Source organism: Saccostrea cucullata, unplaced genomic scaffold (assembly GCF_032062105.1).
Source record: "Saccostrea cucullata isolate Sc308-1 unplaced genomic scaffold, CSIRO_AGI_Scuc_v1 ctg8037, whole genome shotgun sequence".
Classification (NCBI taxonomy): domain Eukaryota; kingdom Metazoa; phylum Mollusca; class Bivalvia; order Ostreida; family Ostreidae; genus Saccostrea; species Saccostrea cuccullata.
This window is the reverse complement of record NW_026927136.1, coordinates 2,239-18,832: the sequence shown is the minus strand read 5'-3', so window position 1 is coordinate 18,832 and position 16,594 is coordinate 2,239. Positions and strand designations below refer to the sequence as shown.

At 32.7% G+C, this 16,594-nt stretch overlaps 1 protein-coding gene across 1 annotated transcript; it reads right to left on the bottom strand.

Moving 5' to 3' along the window:
• Positions 1-16,261, bottom strand: LOC134273532 (uncharacterized; the record flags this gene model as incomplete). Its single annotated transcript, XM_062755731.1, has 12 exons — positions 1-145; positions 5,024-5,195; positions 5,581-5,730; positions 11,413-11,610; positions 11,970-12,054; positions 13,714-13,788; positions 13,890-13,955; positions 14,920-14,964; positions 15,148-15,183; positions 15,377-15,415; positions 16,079-16,117; positions 16,226-16,261. Coding segments are annotated over 12 exons (1,086 nt in total), but the record flags the coding sequence as incomplete, so codon positions are not given.
• Positions 16,262-16,594: the final 333 nt, after the last annotated feature.

Sequence of the window (16,594 nt, the reverse complement as noted above, 5' to 3'; positions counted from 1 at the left end):
TTAAGATGGGGAAGACAAGGCTCCTTCACTTTGATTCCTTGTATTACTGATACTCTTGTATTTGGAGCCAAGTTTCGCAATGGATAAATCACTCCGTTTATTGTATATCTGTGGACAGCCTCTTTCAATGGCCCCAAAACCTTTCCTTTAAAATGAAGAAGGTAAAGTACATTTTATGGTACGATTAGCCAAATGTGACCCCATTGCCCAACTTTATTTCCAAAAGCACAGTGCAAAGATTAACAATATGGAATACAACATGTACAAGTAACACATTTTTTAGTATAAAAAATGTTACCTAACAAAAATTTTTAAGTCATGATAAGGTAACATTTATGAATACGCAGCACAGTTAAGGTTACAAATTGAAATATCGGCGATATTTTAAGATAAAAAATACATACTTTATTAGGAAGGGCGATTCTTTTTAGAACTTCACTGATATAAGAAAAATGTAATGTGGTTTAAATCTACATGTTGGGGACATTTAGATATTTTTTTAGACTTGTCACGTGATGTCGACGTCAGATGATTTTAGCAATTATACTTGCAGTTTAGAGGTCGTCCATAAATTCCAATATTGCAAGGGTATAACCAAGTTAAGAATCTTTGTTTGATTTATAATCCTTTTCAACACTATATGTAGTTTAAGAAAAGTGCTACGGAGCTATAAAGATTCCCTTTTTTAATTGCTAAAATTTTAATTGTTGGACGGCAGGCTGAATATTTTGCTGGTCAACTTCATTAAATAGAGCTATAATTGATTTATTTGCAAGATTTCATGAGGTTCGCAGCACTTTACAAATATCTTAATTTTTCTTGAGTTTATGTAAAATATTGACAAGATACATTGAGGGTATGCCCTTGCAATGAATCGATTTATTATGGCCATTTCATTAATTTTTCAGTGAATCTGCATACAAAAACACGACAGTGTCACTAGTCTGGAGAATGTACGGACAGCTTATATATGAAATACAAAAATAGACATTGCATCCAAGTTTACGGCCTTTTATTTCATTGCAAATAATATTTTATTTGAGAACAAAGACATTTTCTGTGTACAAAATGTGACTTGATCAGCCTCTCACTGTGGACAAACTGCGTCATTTTTGCGAGATGACGTCACATTGACAAGTGCATTGCGATCAATGTATCGTTTATATACTGTTGTGTGGTATTTAACAAACGACAAAACTTCATGTAGCAGTAAGTTTGTATGTAGTACACATTGTACAGCTATCCAGCTGTTTGAAATAGCAAATGATTTCATTTTATGGTATTTTGAAGACCTTATATTATGTGTAACGTCATAGTAAACATTTCCCGTACAAATTAGGCCCCGCCTCCTTACTTTAACCTTAGTTGTGCTGCGTACTAATGTGAAAAGCGAAATCTATTATCCATCTACCAGAATCAACCTGCTTCTTCACTGGATGACCTCTGTTTGTTGAACAAGAACAGCGTTAACGTAAAATTATCAGCAACGATGAATTTTAGTTTTTGTCAGCAAGAACAACACATAATCAATAATTACAAAACATTATCAGCAAAATTTAGGATTTTCAACACTGTTTATCTCGTTGAAGGTAGAATGTCAAAAATTTTTAAAATGCGGGAATGTGATTATTATATCACATTAAGCCTTGCATGTTTTAAAACAAAGATACTCTACTTCCTGGGTTACGCCGTATGCTTCATGTCTTTTACCAATATCTGTGCTGCTGGATACGGCATTTCCGGTCAAAAAAATAGAATTTTCTTCTTTAAAAAGTCACAGAACTAGGTTTTATTGAATAAAACTCACTGGAATAACTGATACTGCAATAGAATAAGATTTTATTTTTGTTCTATGAGTAGTTATGATGTACTTAATGCGCTTCTTGTTTTTAACTATATGGCTCATTTTGCTTTCATGCTTAAATATATAAAAAAGATTTTTTTTTTTCAAAAACATGGTTACAAACACAACAAATTTTATTATAAATTAAAATATATTAATTACAAAACCAAATATCTAATTATTTTTATATCAACCATTGGAAAATCATATAAAGGGTTTCCCCTTTTCTGAAAGTTTGTAAATTAGGGAATAACTCTTGTTTTGTTGAGATTCGTTATATGAAATAAGTCAAAAGATTGGTTTTTCGTTCTTCTTCATGACGTCACATGAAAAGAAGCCACTCATTAATGCTTCTTTTAAGCTTCAATATCAGTGCACACCCCAATAAAAAGTGTTTTCAAAAAAAAGCATTAAAATAAGATATTTTCCCATTATGCTGGTCTTTATTTTCACAATTCATCTGCAAAATTCTTAAGCGCATTGCATTTTAACACGAACATGCATTGGTATATTTTTTAAAATTAAAGAGGAGAAAGGTTTTTGGATTTAATTACTAACATTCCCCCCCCCTAAGCAAAAAATAATCGTAAATTATTAAAGAGGTTTTGCAAGCTCACTTTTACGTGTACATGTACGTGTAAATTACAAGTAAAATTACACGTACACGTTAACATTTTTGTCTTGTTTAGCAAAGTACTTGTAGTTGTAAGTTATTAAATGTAAAAGTGGGTTTAAATAAAGATCATCTGAAAAAAAAATGATTTTAATACGTATATCACCGTTTTAAATAAACATATGCATGTATTATGAGAAGAAAATGTACATATTTCTTTTAGGTCAAAGCCTGTTTCGAAAATCTAGATGTTGGATTTTAATGTATAATTATTTTTTAATTACTGAGTTCAGTTCTTTCAACGGTATTTGCATTAAATATTTAGGTTTTAGAAAAACGCACACTTTTTGAAAAATAAACAGCAGTTAAAGAATTATAATCTACAAGTTTTAACTTACGTGTACTTGGCAATCTACACGTAACCTGCGTAAGAGGATGGGTGTAGAAATTCGTCATTAGCAAGAGTGATGACGTAATGGACAGATTTCTGGTGCTACACGTACACGTACGCGTGCACGTTGGTTTGCTATATAATATCGATGAAATATACGCAAGTGAATTAAGGCTAAATATGGATATTTTTATGCAAATAAGCTAATGAAAATTCATAATTTGTATATTTTATGTGCAGAGAAGGTTCAAATTGATTTTCTGATACATACCTAATACCCACAGTTTATCAATGCAAGTGCACATTATGACGTCATATCATGACGTCATTGTTCTCTCCCATTCAAGGTATTAAATCATATAAACAAAATCACGTCGGCGCAAGGGCCTATCCTATCTAATTTAAAATAAACAATGTATAGAATATTCCAGGTGAATATACTTAAAATTAATAAAATTGCTGCACAAATCCTATGCACTTCTCCAATCGATAAAAATTTTAGGAAACATACACTGGACTGTGAATTTTTACCCTCTTTCAACTTAAAACTGTGCGAATAGTACCTAAACACTTACAGTGTGGACATTTGTGCAGCAATATCTTAAATCCTTGGAAATTCTGCGTCTCTTTATACCTTGTTTCTACTAATCAAAGTAAGGTATGCCCTTGCACCGAAGCGATTTTGTTGATCTTTCTTACAAACCTGAGTAGTACAGGTCGATGAAGTCATAATGTGTTCTGGCTATCGCATGTCTTGGGTACCAAGAATGTATTAGAAAACAAGTCTTCACATTTTCAATGTGGTATGTATAGCAATTATGGGTTTTAATTAAATATTTTGTATAGAAACCTCCATACGTAGCCTTAACTCACTTGCGTGTTGTTCTTTAGAACTGTTTTTAAAGATTATACCCCATATCATCCTTAATAAATCCCCTGTTGTTGTTCCACCATATCCCAGGGGCCATGAATTGAACAATTTTATTCTACATAATATAGGAAGCTTAAACATAGGCTTCATCTTTTCTAGCCCATAGATTACAGAATTTTTTTTTGGGTGTAAAATCCAACCCTAGATTTGCCTTTTCTTTATGATCATTTTTTTTGGGTGTAAAATCCAACCCTAGATTTGCCTTTTCTTTATGTTCTTGATCATCTTCCCTTTCAAAAGAAAGGGTGGCTTAATTTGAACAAATTTAAGAATCCCTTCAGCAAAGGTCTTAGGATGCCCTCTGCAAAGTTTGGTTGCAATTAGCTCATTTGTTATGATGAATAAAATACAAACAATTATAGCATGACTTGCGGGCAAAATTTGACAAAAAAGGCACTTAAATTTTACAAATTTATAAAGAATTAATAGACATTTGTTTCATTAGAAGTTATCTCTCTTGATCAGCTTATTATGTACCTTAAATTTTTAAAAAACAAGAAAGACCAAAGATTAAAAATATAACAAATGAATATGATTTCTCAAACAAACTAGAACTATGTTATCTTTTAAAAGTTTCCAAATCTAGACAGATTTGAGCCAAAAATCTGTATAAAGTGTTTTTCTTCTCTCTCGGTTAACGATCAAAACTTTTTGTTTTTTTAATCATCTTGAATTTTACTGTGACAATTTCTCCAAGTATAAAAATAAGAAAAAATTAAATATAAAAAGTATTTTAAAATAATAAATATATGCAAAAACATTAAGTAAGTAAGAAAATTCGGATTAGCCAATATCCATTTTAATTAAATTATTTCTCTCAATTTAGTAATCTTTTGGACCCTATTTGGTAGTATCTTTTTACGCAAAATCATATATTTTGAAATACAAGTAGGGATCGCATGATTAGCAACAGTAATTTCTTTTTAGTCTTAATATCCATAGAAAAGATAATAACCCTGACCTGACCATGCCTTTAATATAAAACGGTCAGTTTTAATCTCACTGGTACCAGCACTTAGTGATATTGTCTTCTTGATTCTGTAAAATTTTATCAATTTTTATATGTAAGAAATATGAGAAGAATACTACGTTGAACAACATTAAGCCAAATCAGAATATAAAATGGACCTATTAAATGCATATCAAATATGAGACAGGGCACCATAGAGGAGTAAGTATCCCCTGCCATGGGTCACACCCGCCGTGTGCTCCTTATGATTTGAAATGCATTGAGAGAAGACTTACCCTTTTCCACCTTTCATCATTATTCGCTGGAAGACATGGTTTCTGTTATATTTATTGGCCATATAGCATGACGTACAAAGGTTTCTAAATTTACAAGTGACGCATGTCCATCGTGTACCAATTATAGGCTCTTCATTGCATCCATTGCACATGAAGTTGTCATGAATTTCATCTTTGAAAAGAAAAATTATTTTCTAAAATAGTGATGAATTTAATGAAAAATAAGGCTTTGTTTTTATATTTAAATGTGGATTTCTCACATGCTCAAACGTGGGAAAATCTATTTTAATTAAACTACATGTATATGCTTCAATGACTATGAAGATTGCATAATTATTTTTGCAATGCAAAAAAAAAAAAAACTGTCTGTCGCAGATTCCAAAACAAAAAGATAAATGGCGTATAAGACCACATTTTAACAAATAATTTACTAATAGAGACTTTAATATAACATCGAAAAATTTGAAATACTCAGCATTCGGATTAGCCAAGTTTCATTGTTTATGTACATTACTGTGCCTTTCTTAAATTTGATTGAATGGAAAAGGATATAGTACTTGTATTGTATACGAGCAGCTCAAATTTCAATGGTCCAATAGCACATAACTCTCTTTGTCCATTGTCCCACTGTACTTCCACATAAGTGTTAAGTTGATTGGTGACCAAATGAGGTTTGTTGAATCTATCTACATACTCTTTCCCAAAAGCTACATAAAGAGGTATATGAATACTTAAAAAAATATGACAAAATGATATTGTGTTCCTTTATATCAATTATATTTCTACCATCAAAATTCTAGGACACAATGATTTAATAATCTACAATACTGATCTTCTTGCATTGAAGGAAATCAACAGTTGTTTAAGGATTACTCTATTTTGTCTTTTATTTGATTACAAATTAAAGGTGATTTGTACATTGCTGCACATGTTGAGTGCATATTATCAATGATTTATTTCTTATGCATATTTATCCGCTGCAGTACAACTTAGTACACTGTACTTCATAAAATGTAAGATTTTTTAAAAGTTCTTTTTATGCTTTTAGGCATCATAGCAGGCTAATGATCTACTCCTATAAGGATATGTTTTACCGAGAAAACGTACAATGATCTTTTCCATTTCGGTAATTTAATTTGGTGTATTCTATTTCTATGAAACAAAATAAGACACAGAGGAAATGAGACTGTGAACATGTTTTATAAAGATAAGACATTGAAATATATCTTAAATCTTGATTCCTTGGGATTTTTATCGCCAGAAATGGTTGAAATTCTTTCTTTCAAAAACTAATAATCTGGAATGTAACATTTCATAGACATTATGAAAAGACAATCAAACAAACAAAGCAAACGATGTTAATAGACGAAAGGGGGTTATTGGTTACAAATTTTATTATTATTTTGATGGATAATACCAGAAGAGTTCAGCAAAAAATGAATCATAATCAGCAGAATTTATTCAAGGTTCAAGGTAGCGATCAGTAAATTTTGGCAAACGATCAAATGCCAATATTGGAAAAAATTGTACTTATGTGAAATAACGTTACATATGGAGGTTTCTATACGAAAAACCTAATTAAAACCCATAAGGACCGCACATGTGGTTCCAACAACAAGGAATCAAAACTCTGTTTTGTTGATATGTTTTATTACCTTGGAAGGGAAAGAACAATTGTGTCATATACATCTATAAGATTCATGCTCGAAGCCTTAAATTTCACCCTTTGATATGTATTATTCCATATTTCTTTAAACATATTGCCCATATCCGTCGCCCACATCAATATTTCGATAAATTGATTAATATCCTTTATAATATGAATATCATATTTCAAAACCTTTATCGGCGATTTATTTGTTGTTTCCTGAAATCGACTGAAAATTGATGTCTATGCATCTTGTAAGAAAAAACAGGAAAATGCACAAATTCATTACATCAGAATTAGCATTTGTGACGTCAAATTTGAAAAATGATTTGTATGAATTTGTTGCATGGAATATCAATAAATCGGAAAGAATTATTTTTAACTTCTAACATCAGTTCAATATTTAAGAAAATTACAGGGCCAAATTTGTATAGAAACCGAATCTTGTTCTTTGAAATGTCTCTCTATATAAAGTATATAACTTATGAACTTTTGTTAGCTCATTTGCATGAAACACTCATATCTAACCATTTTTATACCCGCACTTTCTAAAGAAAGTTCGGGTATATTGTTGTTACTCATGTCCGTCCGTCCGTCCGTCCGTCTGTCCGTCCGTCCGTCTGTCACACTTTTCTTCCCTGAACTCCTCCTACATTTTTCACAGTAGCTTAATCATCTTTTGGGAGATGGTTGGGGGTGTCATGTAGATGTGCAGTAAGGTTTCGGAATTTTGATTTTGCCCCAGGGGATCAAATGGGGGTCGAAAAATGACGTTTTTTATGCTAAAAGCTCCGTCTTCCCTGAACTCCTTCTACATTTTACTCAGCAGCCTAATCATCTTTTAGGAGATGGTTGGTGGTGCCATGTAGATGTGCAGTAAGGTTTCCGAATTTTGATTTTGCCCCAGGGGATCAAATGGGGGTTGAAAAATGACGTTTTTTATGCAAAAAGCCCCTTCTTCCCTGAACTCCTCTTACATTTTATTCAGCAGCCTAATCATCTTTTGAGAGATGGTTGGTGGTGTCATGTAGATGTGCAGTAAGGTTTTGGAATTTTGATTTTGTCCTGGGGGGTCAAATGGGTGTTGAAAAATGACGTTTTTTATGCTAAAAGCTCCTTCTTCCCCAAACTCCTCTTACATTCAACTCAGCAGCCTAATCATCTTTTGGGAGATGGTTGGTTGGGTCATGTAGATGTGCAGTAAGGGTTCAAAATTTTGATTTTGCCCTGGGGGGTCAAATGGGGGTCGAAAAATGACGTTTTTTATGCTAAAAGCCCCGTCTTCAGCCTAATCATCTTTTGGGAGATGGTTGGTGGTGTCAAGAAGATGTGCAGTAAGGTTTCAGAATTTAGATTTTGCCCCGGGGGGTCAAATGGGGGTCGAAAAATGACGTTTTTTATGCAAAAAGCCCCGTCTTCCCTGAACTCCTCTTACATTTTATTCAGCAGCCTAATCATTTTTTGAGAGATGGTTGGTGGGGTCATGTAGATGTGTAGTAAGGTTTCAGGATTTAGATTTTGCCTCAGGGGGTCAAATGGGTGTAGAAAAATGATGTTTTTTATGCAAAAAGCCCCTTCTTCCCTGAACTCCTCTTACATTTTATTCAGCAGCCTAACCATCTTTTGGGAGTTGGTTGGTTGGGTCAAGTGTATGTGTAGTAAGGTTTCTGAATTTTGATTTTGCCCCGGGGCGTCAAATGGGGGTCGAAAAATGACGTTTTTTATGCAAAAAGCCCCATCTTCCCTGAACTCATCTTACATTTTATTCAGCAGCCTAATCATCTTTTGGGAGATGGATGATGGGGTCATGTAAATGTGTAGTAAGGTTTTGGAATTTTGATTTTGCCCCGGGGTGTCAAATAAGGGTGGAAAAATGATGTTTTTTATGCAAAAAGCCCGTCTTCCCTAAACTCCTATTTCATTTTACACAGTGGCCTAATCCTCTTTTGGGAGAGTTCACTCTTTTAAAATTTTGGTAAAACATCAAGGTCAAGGCGTAAAAAATCATAGCATGTTGGGAAACATCTTGTTATGGGTAATGTACACTTGAAATGTGAAAGTCGTATCTCTTCTCAATCAAAAAGAAAAATCAAAATTATTGAAAAGTAAGTTGAACTTCAAGGTCAAGGTCACAGAGTCAAAAGTCATGATAGATTTGGAAAGGTCTTATCACAGGTAATATGAATTCTCTTTCATTTATCTTTCAAAATGATCAATTTAAAACAATTAATTTGTTCATGACAGTAGGTCAAACTTCAAGGTCATGGGTAATAAAAATCATAGTGTATTTAGAATGGTATTGTCCCATTAAATACTAATACAAATGTTTAATATAAAAGTCCTGTCTCTTCTCATTCAAAATATATGACTATGATGACCAAAGTTAAACTTATTGTGACAGATGGATAGACTGACAAACAAATAAGATTTAATGTGTCCTACCTTTAGCAAAAATGGGGGACAATAAATGTCCTTGCTGTTCTTGAGAAGAAGATTTATGTTGGAAAAAGTCCCCTGCATATTTACATGTAATTGGTTGAAATTGGCTCAGTGGTTCTTAATTCAGAAGTTAAGAATGTGAAAAGTTTGCAGAAAAACAGATGGACGACACAAAACAGTACATTTCAGAAAACAGTATGCTTGTAAATAGTTAATCAAGGTGCTTTGGGTAGCAAAATGAAGCTAAACTGGTATATCTAATTCATCCGCAGCACTTAGTATATTTTAATATGCACAACCTTTTCAACTCTTACAATAATTATTTTCAAAATATTTATATCACCATGTCTGATTCAAGGGAGAACTTGAGATATGACCAGAAGTATATCTGTTGAATATAAAATATGTACATGTATACTGTGGTTTTTTTTTAGTACCGGTAATTTGTTTGTTTGTTGTGACAGCAACTGTTTTGGCAGCTTTTGGCAAAGGTTGAAGTTTCTCAAATGTAAGTCAAACTCCAAGGTCAAGGTCAAAGGGTCAAAATTGTTGGTATCAAAGGGAAAGTCTTGTCACAAGGAATACACATGTGAAATAAGAGAGAAATTCCTAGTACTTCCTCACCTGTTCAAAAGTCATTGCCAAGGTTAAAGTTAAATTGGATTCAACTCTAGGGTCAAGGTCAAAAATATTTATACCTGTTGAAAGTTCACAATGATTACACATGTTAAGCATGAAAGTCCTAGCACCAACTGTTCAAAACTTAAATTAGGCCAAGTTTAAGGTATTTTTCTTGTAAAAGTGGGTCAAACTCCAAGGTCAAGAGATCAAGAGGTCAAAATTGGTGGTACCCATTAAAAGATTTTGCCAAAAGAAATTTACCTATGAAATGTGGAAGCCATGTGTATAGCCCAATCCACTTAAAACTTAAATATGGACAAGGTTAAAGTTTCTGTGAACAGGCATACATGTATAAACACAGGAAACAAAATATGTATATATAGTCAAATGGAAAAAATTTCTACTATTATGGAGTCATAAGATCATTTGTCATTTCAGGTTACAGGGTGTCAGTGGCTAGGGAGATCAGACACCCCCCTCCCCCTTGAATTTGCAGTTATTTAGATAAGACTATAATTTACTGAAGAGAATACAAATGACTTTGGACATCCTCCCCCTTAGAAAACAGGGACCCCATCATCATTGTTTTTATTATTATTTTTTTATTTGCTTCTCGGGAAATTTTGGGCTGGATTTTTTTTTTTGAATGAGGTGTGACCCCCCCCCCCTCCCCCCATTCCGCAAAAAAAATTCTGGATCTACTTCTGTAATAGTGTATATACTGAATGTCGGCAACGGGAGATAACTTGACAATGTGAAATTTGTCGACTGTGGCATGCGATGGTCTTTGACCCTTTTTGAACTTCAACCTAACCATTTGTATTTATTTATTCTTATGCAATCTATACTAAATCTTGTACTTACCGAATGTCATAGGTCGTGACAACGAATTCATGAAATATAATCCATATAATCCAATTAAAACACAAATGATTTTAACTGACCACACTGCATCGTCAGCATACATGTGCTAAATAATCTCATTCATTAGATGAAGTATGAATCGGCCGAGGTGTGCCGAGTGGCATTATCTAAAAATATGATAATGGGTGACGCAAACCCAATGTGAATGTAGAAATTTTCAATAAGATGTTCACACGTAAAACTGTTTAGTACAAGAACAAATTTCAAACTATCATAATAAACGATGTTTTAACATAACTTTGCCATCTAGGTCTATTTTAAAAAATGTGTGTGAGAGAGAGAGTCGGTGTGTGATGGTGGGGGGGATAGGCATTTACAAATCATTGGGCTGTATTTTCAATGTTTTTTTTTTTTTCCCTAAAATAATATTTTATGTTATTGAGAAAGTAAATTCAAAAAGTTCCAAATTATGGGCAAAATATTTATCAGAATCTAATTAATTAATTTACTTTATTAATTAAATTCTGCTATTTCAGACTGGTAATGAATTAAGTATACAAAATACATCTATGAGGCTCATAGATCATATGGTCACCTGAAAATTTTATGCTCAATTTGACGAATACATGTACGGAGATAATTATAGAATTATTTTGACTTTTCCTTGGAAAGTCCAATATGAAGGAGTGTGTATTTAGAGGCAAACACCTTAGTGCGGGTATTACTGTCTCATGACAGCATCTAGTTGAACTTTAACTCGCTTGCGAATCATTTGAAATCTGATGTGCTGAAATTCTTTCTATGAAATATGTTTTACCATTCCCGGATTTCCCTCTCCTAAACACAGCAATTTTTGTTATTTGTTCTTTCGTGTACTCCCAAACTTCCGGTAAATCTTCCTCAAAATCTACACAGATGACCGTTCCAATGTAGTCCCCGGGAACAGCTGTCAATTTCTCATGATCATAATTTGGTCCTTTTATGACACGCAAACCGCGCTTAAGCAATTCTGGAACTAAGCGGTTTTAAAATATGTTGTAAATAAAAGCCAGACATTTGATGTGAGCATAATTTTCTCAATATTAATTAATGAAATCACCAAAATATGAAATTCATCACTGAATTTCAGACGATGAGATCTATATCTTTTTCAAATATTTGTATGAGGTGATCCTATTATCTAAGATCGTATATTTAACCGAATATGTTAAATTTTTGAAAGTATATCTCGAGGGGTGTCTACAATAAAGTTCGCACAAAATTGCTGAGGTATTTTCAATAATGATCATAATGCAAAATGTTCTAGATATTATTTCGATAAATGTTAAAATATTGAAATATAAAACATTCAAATTGATGAAATGGATTGTTTACCTTTTTCTACATTTTCCTTCAACGTTTTCCCGAAAATGTTTATTCTATGAAAAGGCTTTGGTAATCTTTCTCCAGTTAGACTTTCCTACGTAAATAAAAATTTATGATAACAGCAAAAATAAATGCAATATCAAAAGAAGGCAAATTGTATTAAAAACATAAACAAAGAAGGATTTCTCCTAAAATTATTTCATGATATGAAGTATATCTCTCAGTTAATTCCATTCTCTAGAGCATGCTCTACATATGAACAATTTCTAAAACAATGTAAGTAATTGACAAGAAAGGTCATTTCGTAAGTTCTATAGTCGATACAATGTCCCCTTTAGCAAATACATTCTATCATTAAAGCTGAACACTTCTCGTAAAAAAAGGCATAGTCCACCATATTTTCCGTTCTCCCTACAACCCCTTTGTAAGGAGCAGATTGCTTATCAGTTCCATGAATTTCGATGTAGAGATCCGACTAGTGTAGACGTATATGTTACACTGCCGTGCTACTCAGTGGCAATGAAACTATCAAATTTACGTATTTTTTTCCAAAACAAGACAAAAGTATCAGGAAAAGTACAGGTCAGTACATTAATTACATACAGAAAATGCACATAAAACAAGGAATAAACGTGAAAACCTAAAACCACGAAAGGAGTACTACATGTCATCCACGAGTTTCGAGTGTACAATCGGGTGTAAAGAAAGCGAACGGTTTATATACCAGTCTGACAGTGCCTATTTATGAAATGTTTCAGCTTTAAGTTAAATACTGACCGACGTTTTTCATACCAATTGTTAAATCATTATTTACATAATAGATCGTCGACATATACATTAAAGCTGAACACTACGCGTAAATAGGCATAGTCCGCCATGTTTCTCGTTCTTCAACGCTCTCTCTACAACTCGTATATAAGGAGCAGATCGCTAGTCAGTTCAATGTATTTCACTATAGATATCTGAGGAGTGTAGACGTACATCTTACAAAGCGTGCTACTCAATATCGATGAAATTATCAAATTTTACGTATTTGTCCAAAACAGGAAAAAAAGTATCATGGAAAATACAGGTCAATACATTATTTACGAACAGAAAGTGCACATAAAAACAAGAAATAAACGCAAAAAATCTAAGACCACGATAGGAGTACTACATGCCGGCCACGAGTTTCGAGTGAACAATCGGGTGTAACGAAAGCGAACGGTTTATATACCAGTCTGACAGTGCCTATTTATGAGAAGGTTCAGCTTTAAGGTTATTTCTCCATCATGACAAGGAGCACACGGCAGGTGTGACCGTTCAGCAGGGGATACACACTCCTCCATGACACCTGATAAAACTTCTGGTGTATTGAAGTTCAGTATTTGCTCTTCTCATAAGTTTATATTGTTTAATGGACTTCTTAGCTTACATACTGTCCTTTATCAACCTACATTTAATTTATGACTTATACGTAAATATGGAACAGTATACGGGTGCAAAGTTAACATGCTCCATTAAAGAAAATACAGAAAAGGAGCAGAGAAAACACGGACCTCCAAACAATCAGAGGTGGGATCAGGTGCGATGGAGGAGTAAGTATCCCCTACTTCCACCCGCCGTGTGCTCTTTGTCATGATCAGAAATTAACAAAAATTGTCGACTAGTCAATGTGTACATAATTGCCTAAGGAAAAGCGTGAAACATTTCATAACTGGGTATTAGATTGATGCCAAATAATTCAGAATCTTTTGAAAACAGTAATTCTAACCCTATTGTCGCCGTCTTCTTTGGCGTCGTCTTCTTCCTCAGAATGTTCGCTCTCTGTCCCAGATGTTTGATCTCCCTTAAAACAGATAAAAAGAAGTGCATGTCAAATTTTGATTTACAATTTCTTCTTGGCATTTCATAATTATTGTTCTATCTATAAAGTGAAAAAATTCTTACACTTTTCCTTGGTCTCTCATCCGATCTGGCAGGGTCTACTGGTGGGCTGGGCAACAGCCTATTAACCTAAATTGATACAAAATCACATAAATAAATCTCCACAAAGGAAATATAGTCGATATTTTTAAATATCTCAAATGTCAATTATATTTTCTAAATTCGTGTAAACAGAAATGTAAGTGAGACAAAATCATCTATATCAATTTAATAACAGTTTACAATTAGACGAGGTAAAGATGAGATAAGTATTGTAGTAGTTTTTTAAAAAGATCTCGAGAATATGCTCTGTCGTGATTAAGCTTGAATTCCCTCTCTTGCTTTACATTTTGTTACTTTAAAAGTACTGAAAGATTCCGTGACTGGTCCTAAAACCTTAAATCATATATCAAAAAAATAAATTTATTGGAAGTTTTTAGAACAGTTTATTTGAACAAATATCCTAATTAAATAAGAGAATTATTAGTTTCTTGATTGTTTAACTTTTTTTCATAACAATTCTCAGTTGTCCTCCCATTATATCCCGATTAAACGGACAGTCAGATCTCATTATATAACAGGACCCAGATATTGGATAGAGATGGAGGGAAATTCGGGAAGTTGGATGTCCCAGAAATCAGAAGTAGTTTTGTCTAGTTATTAAAATGGAAAAATGGGATCACAGTCTTACTTCGAGCGACTAAGAACTTCAAACGATGGAGAGATTTGAGTTCTAGCAATCCTGAGGCACTTTACAAGGTAAGACAAAGCATTAACCATTGACACTTCTATTATGAGATTTGATTCAAACATAACATATTTTAAAGATGACATTATTATTAACCATCTCATAGTTTTTGAATGTTAGGAATTGCGAAGGTCATAGTATGTATATTTTTGATACATATACGAAATAATATGGAAAGATAATCTTGTCAGATTATTAGAATTTACGGAAAACACACTTTCTAATTGGTTTTGTAGCTTAGTATATCTGGTAAATCTAATACGAAAATATCAAGAGTTTAATATTTCTGTACTTTAAGTGACTTACATGTGTATCATCATACTGTGTTGACTGATCCACTTTTTCCAAGGACTTTTTAAAAAGAAACATAGTAGAAAAATATGATGAATGTACAATTTACATGCATTACCAATATAGATAAGCAATGTTGCAATCATTAAATCAATAACATTATTTTAGCAATATACATAGACAACGATAATTTATGTTTAAAACTCCCATGATACAAGCACTACCCTCTGATAAAATACTTACCTGACAAGATGTAGATTTGTCTTTTAAATTTACTTTCTAAAAACAACAAAGCAAATTATGAACAACTTTCAAAACCACTCTATGAAAGAACAAAGCTTATTAAATTACGTCTTTACTATAAGAAGTTGTCACTGATAAGATTGAATAAATTTGCAAATATAAAAATATTTCAGCATAAATCAATAGAATAAACATAATTATTTTGTTACGATTCGTATAATTGGTTTACCCAATTAGTATTTGTCTTTTTGTTCTTTGTTTGACCAACCTACAAACAAAAACATGTTAAAATAAGCAAAAAAGCAAACTCCTCGGAGAAAATAAAAAGGTCTGTCACGTGGTCAATTCTTGTGAAATCCGAAGAGCTTTTCTAAATATTTTGATCACTGACCAACCAAATTTATTTTCCTAAGCTTTCTTTTTATATATTCACATTTGAAAGAGATATTCATATATAGATTTTGAATTAACATCCAGTCGAAGATTAAGTGAAAGGCGTTAATCAGCTTGGTTACGTTTGAAATTTTGTATTTTTTTTTTACTTAAGACATACTCGTATATTTAAATGAACTGGCGAAAGTAACATCAATTTATGAAGTAATTATTGTACTGCAAGGTTAGGTAATGAACGAACAATTCCTTTGGAAATTTTATGAAGATGTAAAATAATTTGATCTTTGAATGTGTCTGTATTTTTTTTTTCGTGCCAGTACATCAACTTATATGGTCTCATCTCAGGAACATGTTTCAACGTCCCACCTTAGGTTTGCAACCCGCTATGTAAAGACTATGACTCCTTACTCCTAGACTGCAGAGTAGACTCTCTACCACTGATCTACGCAGGTATGATGCGTTTACAGTTTTGGTACATACAGCATGTGACAGTAAAATCTATTGGTTGAAAATACTGGAAGCTTTAACATGTATTTACCACATCCGTTTCTGTTGCTTTATCCTTGCGCTCGATTTCCTACAAAATTAACACAATAAAGATAAATCGTTGCTTCTTTTTTAATGCACAAATGCTACTGCATGTATATAAATAACAGTTAAAAGGGACGGTTTTCGCACTATTTACCAAAGTTTCTGTTACTTTATCCTCAGTGTTTATTACCTGTAAAATGAAAGAGCAAGTTATAAACATTTTTTTCGCGGCATTACTGCAATAATTATATCCGATTGTTCGTAAAATTAATAAAAAAATGTTAATTCTATTCATTTTTTTACAGCATAAGTTATCCAGAAATATATTGAAATAATTTTTTGTATATATATTACAGAATAAAAATGGTTTATTTAGCCATTACCGAATGTTTACATAAAGGTCTGCAATGATTGCTGAAAATCTATCATTTAGTTTTCTGTTATTATACATTCAGTTGCCTTTCGTTATTTTTATATGCATGTAGTCTATGTTCAAATCCAAATTAATTGTGATAAAATTGTT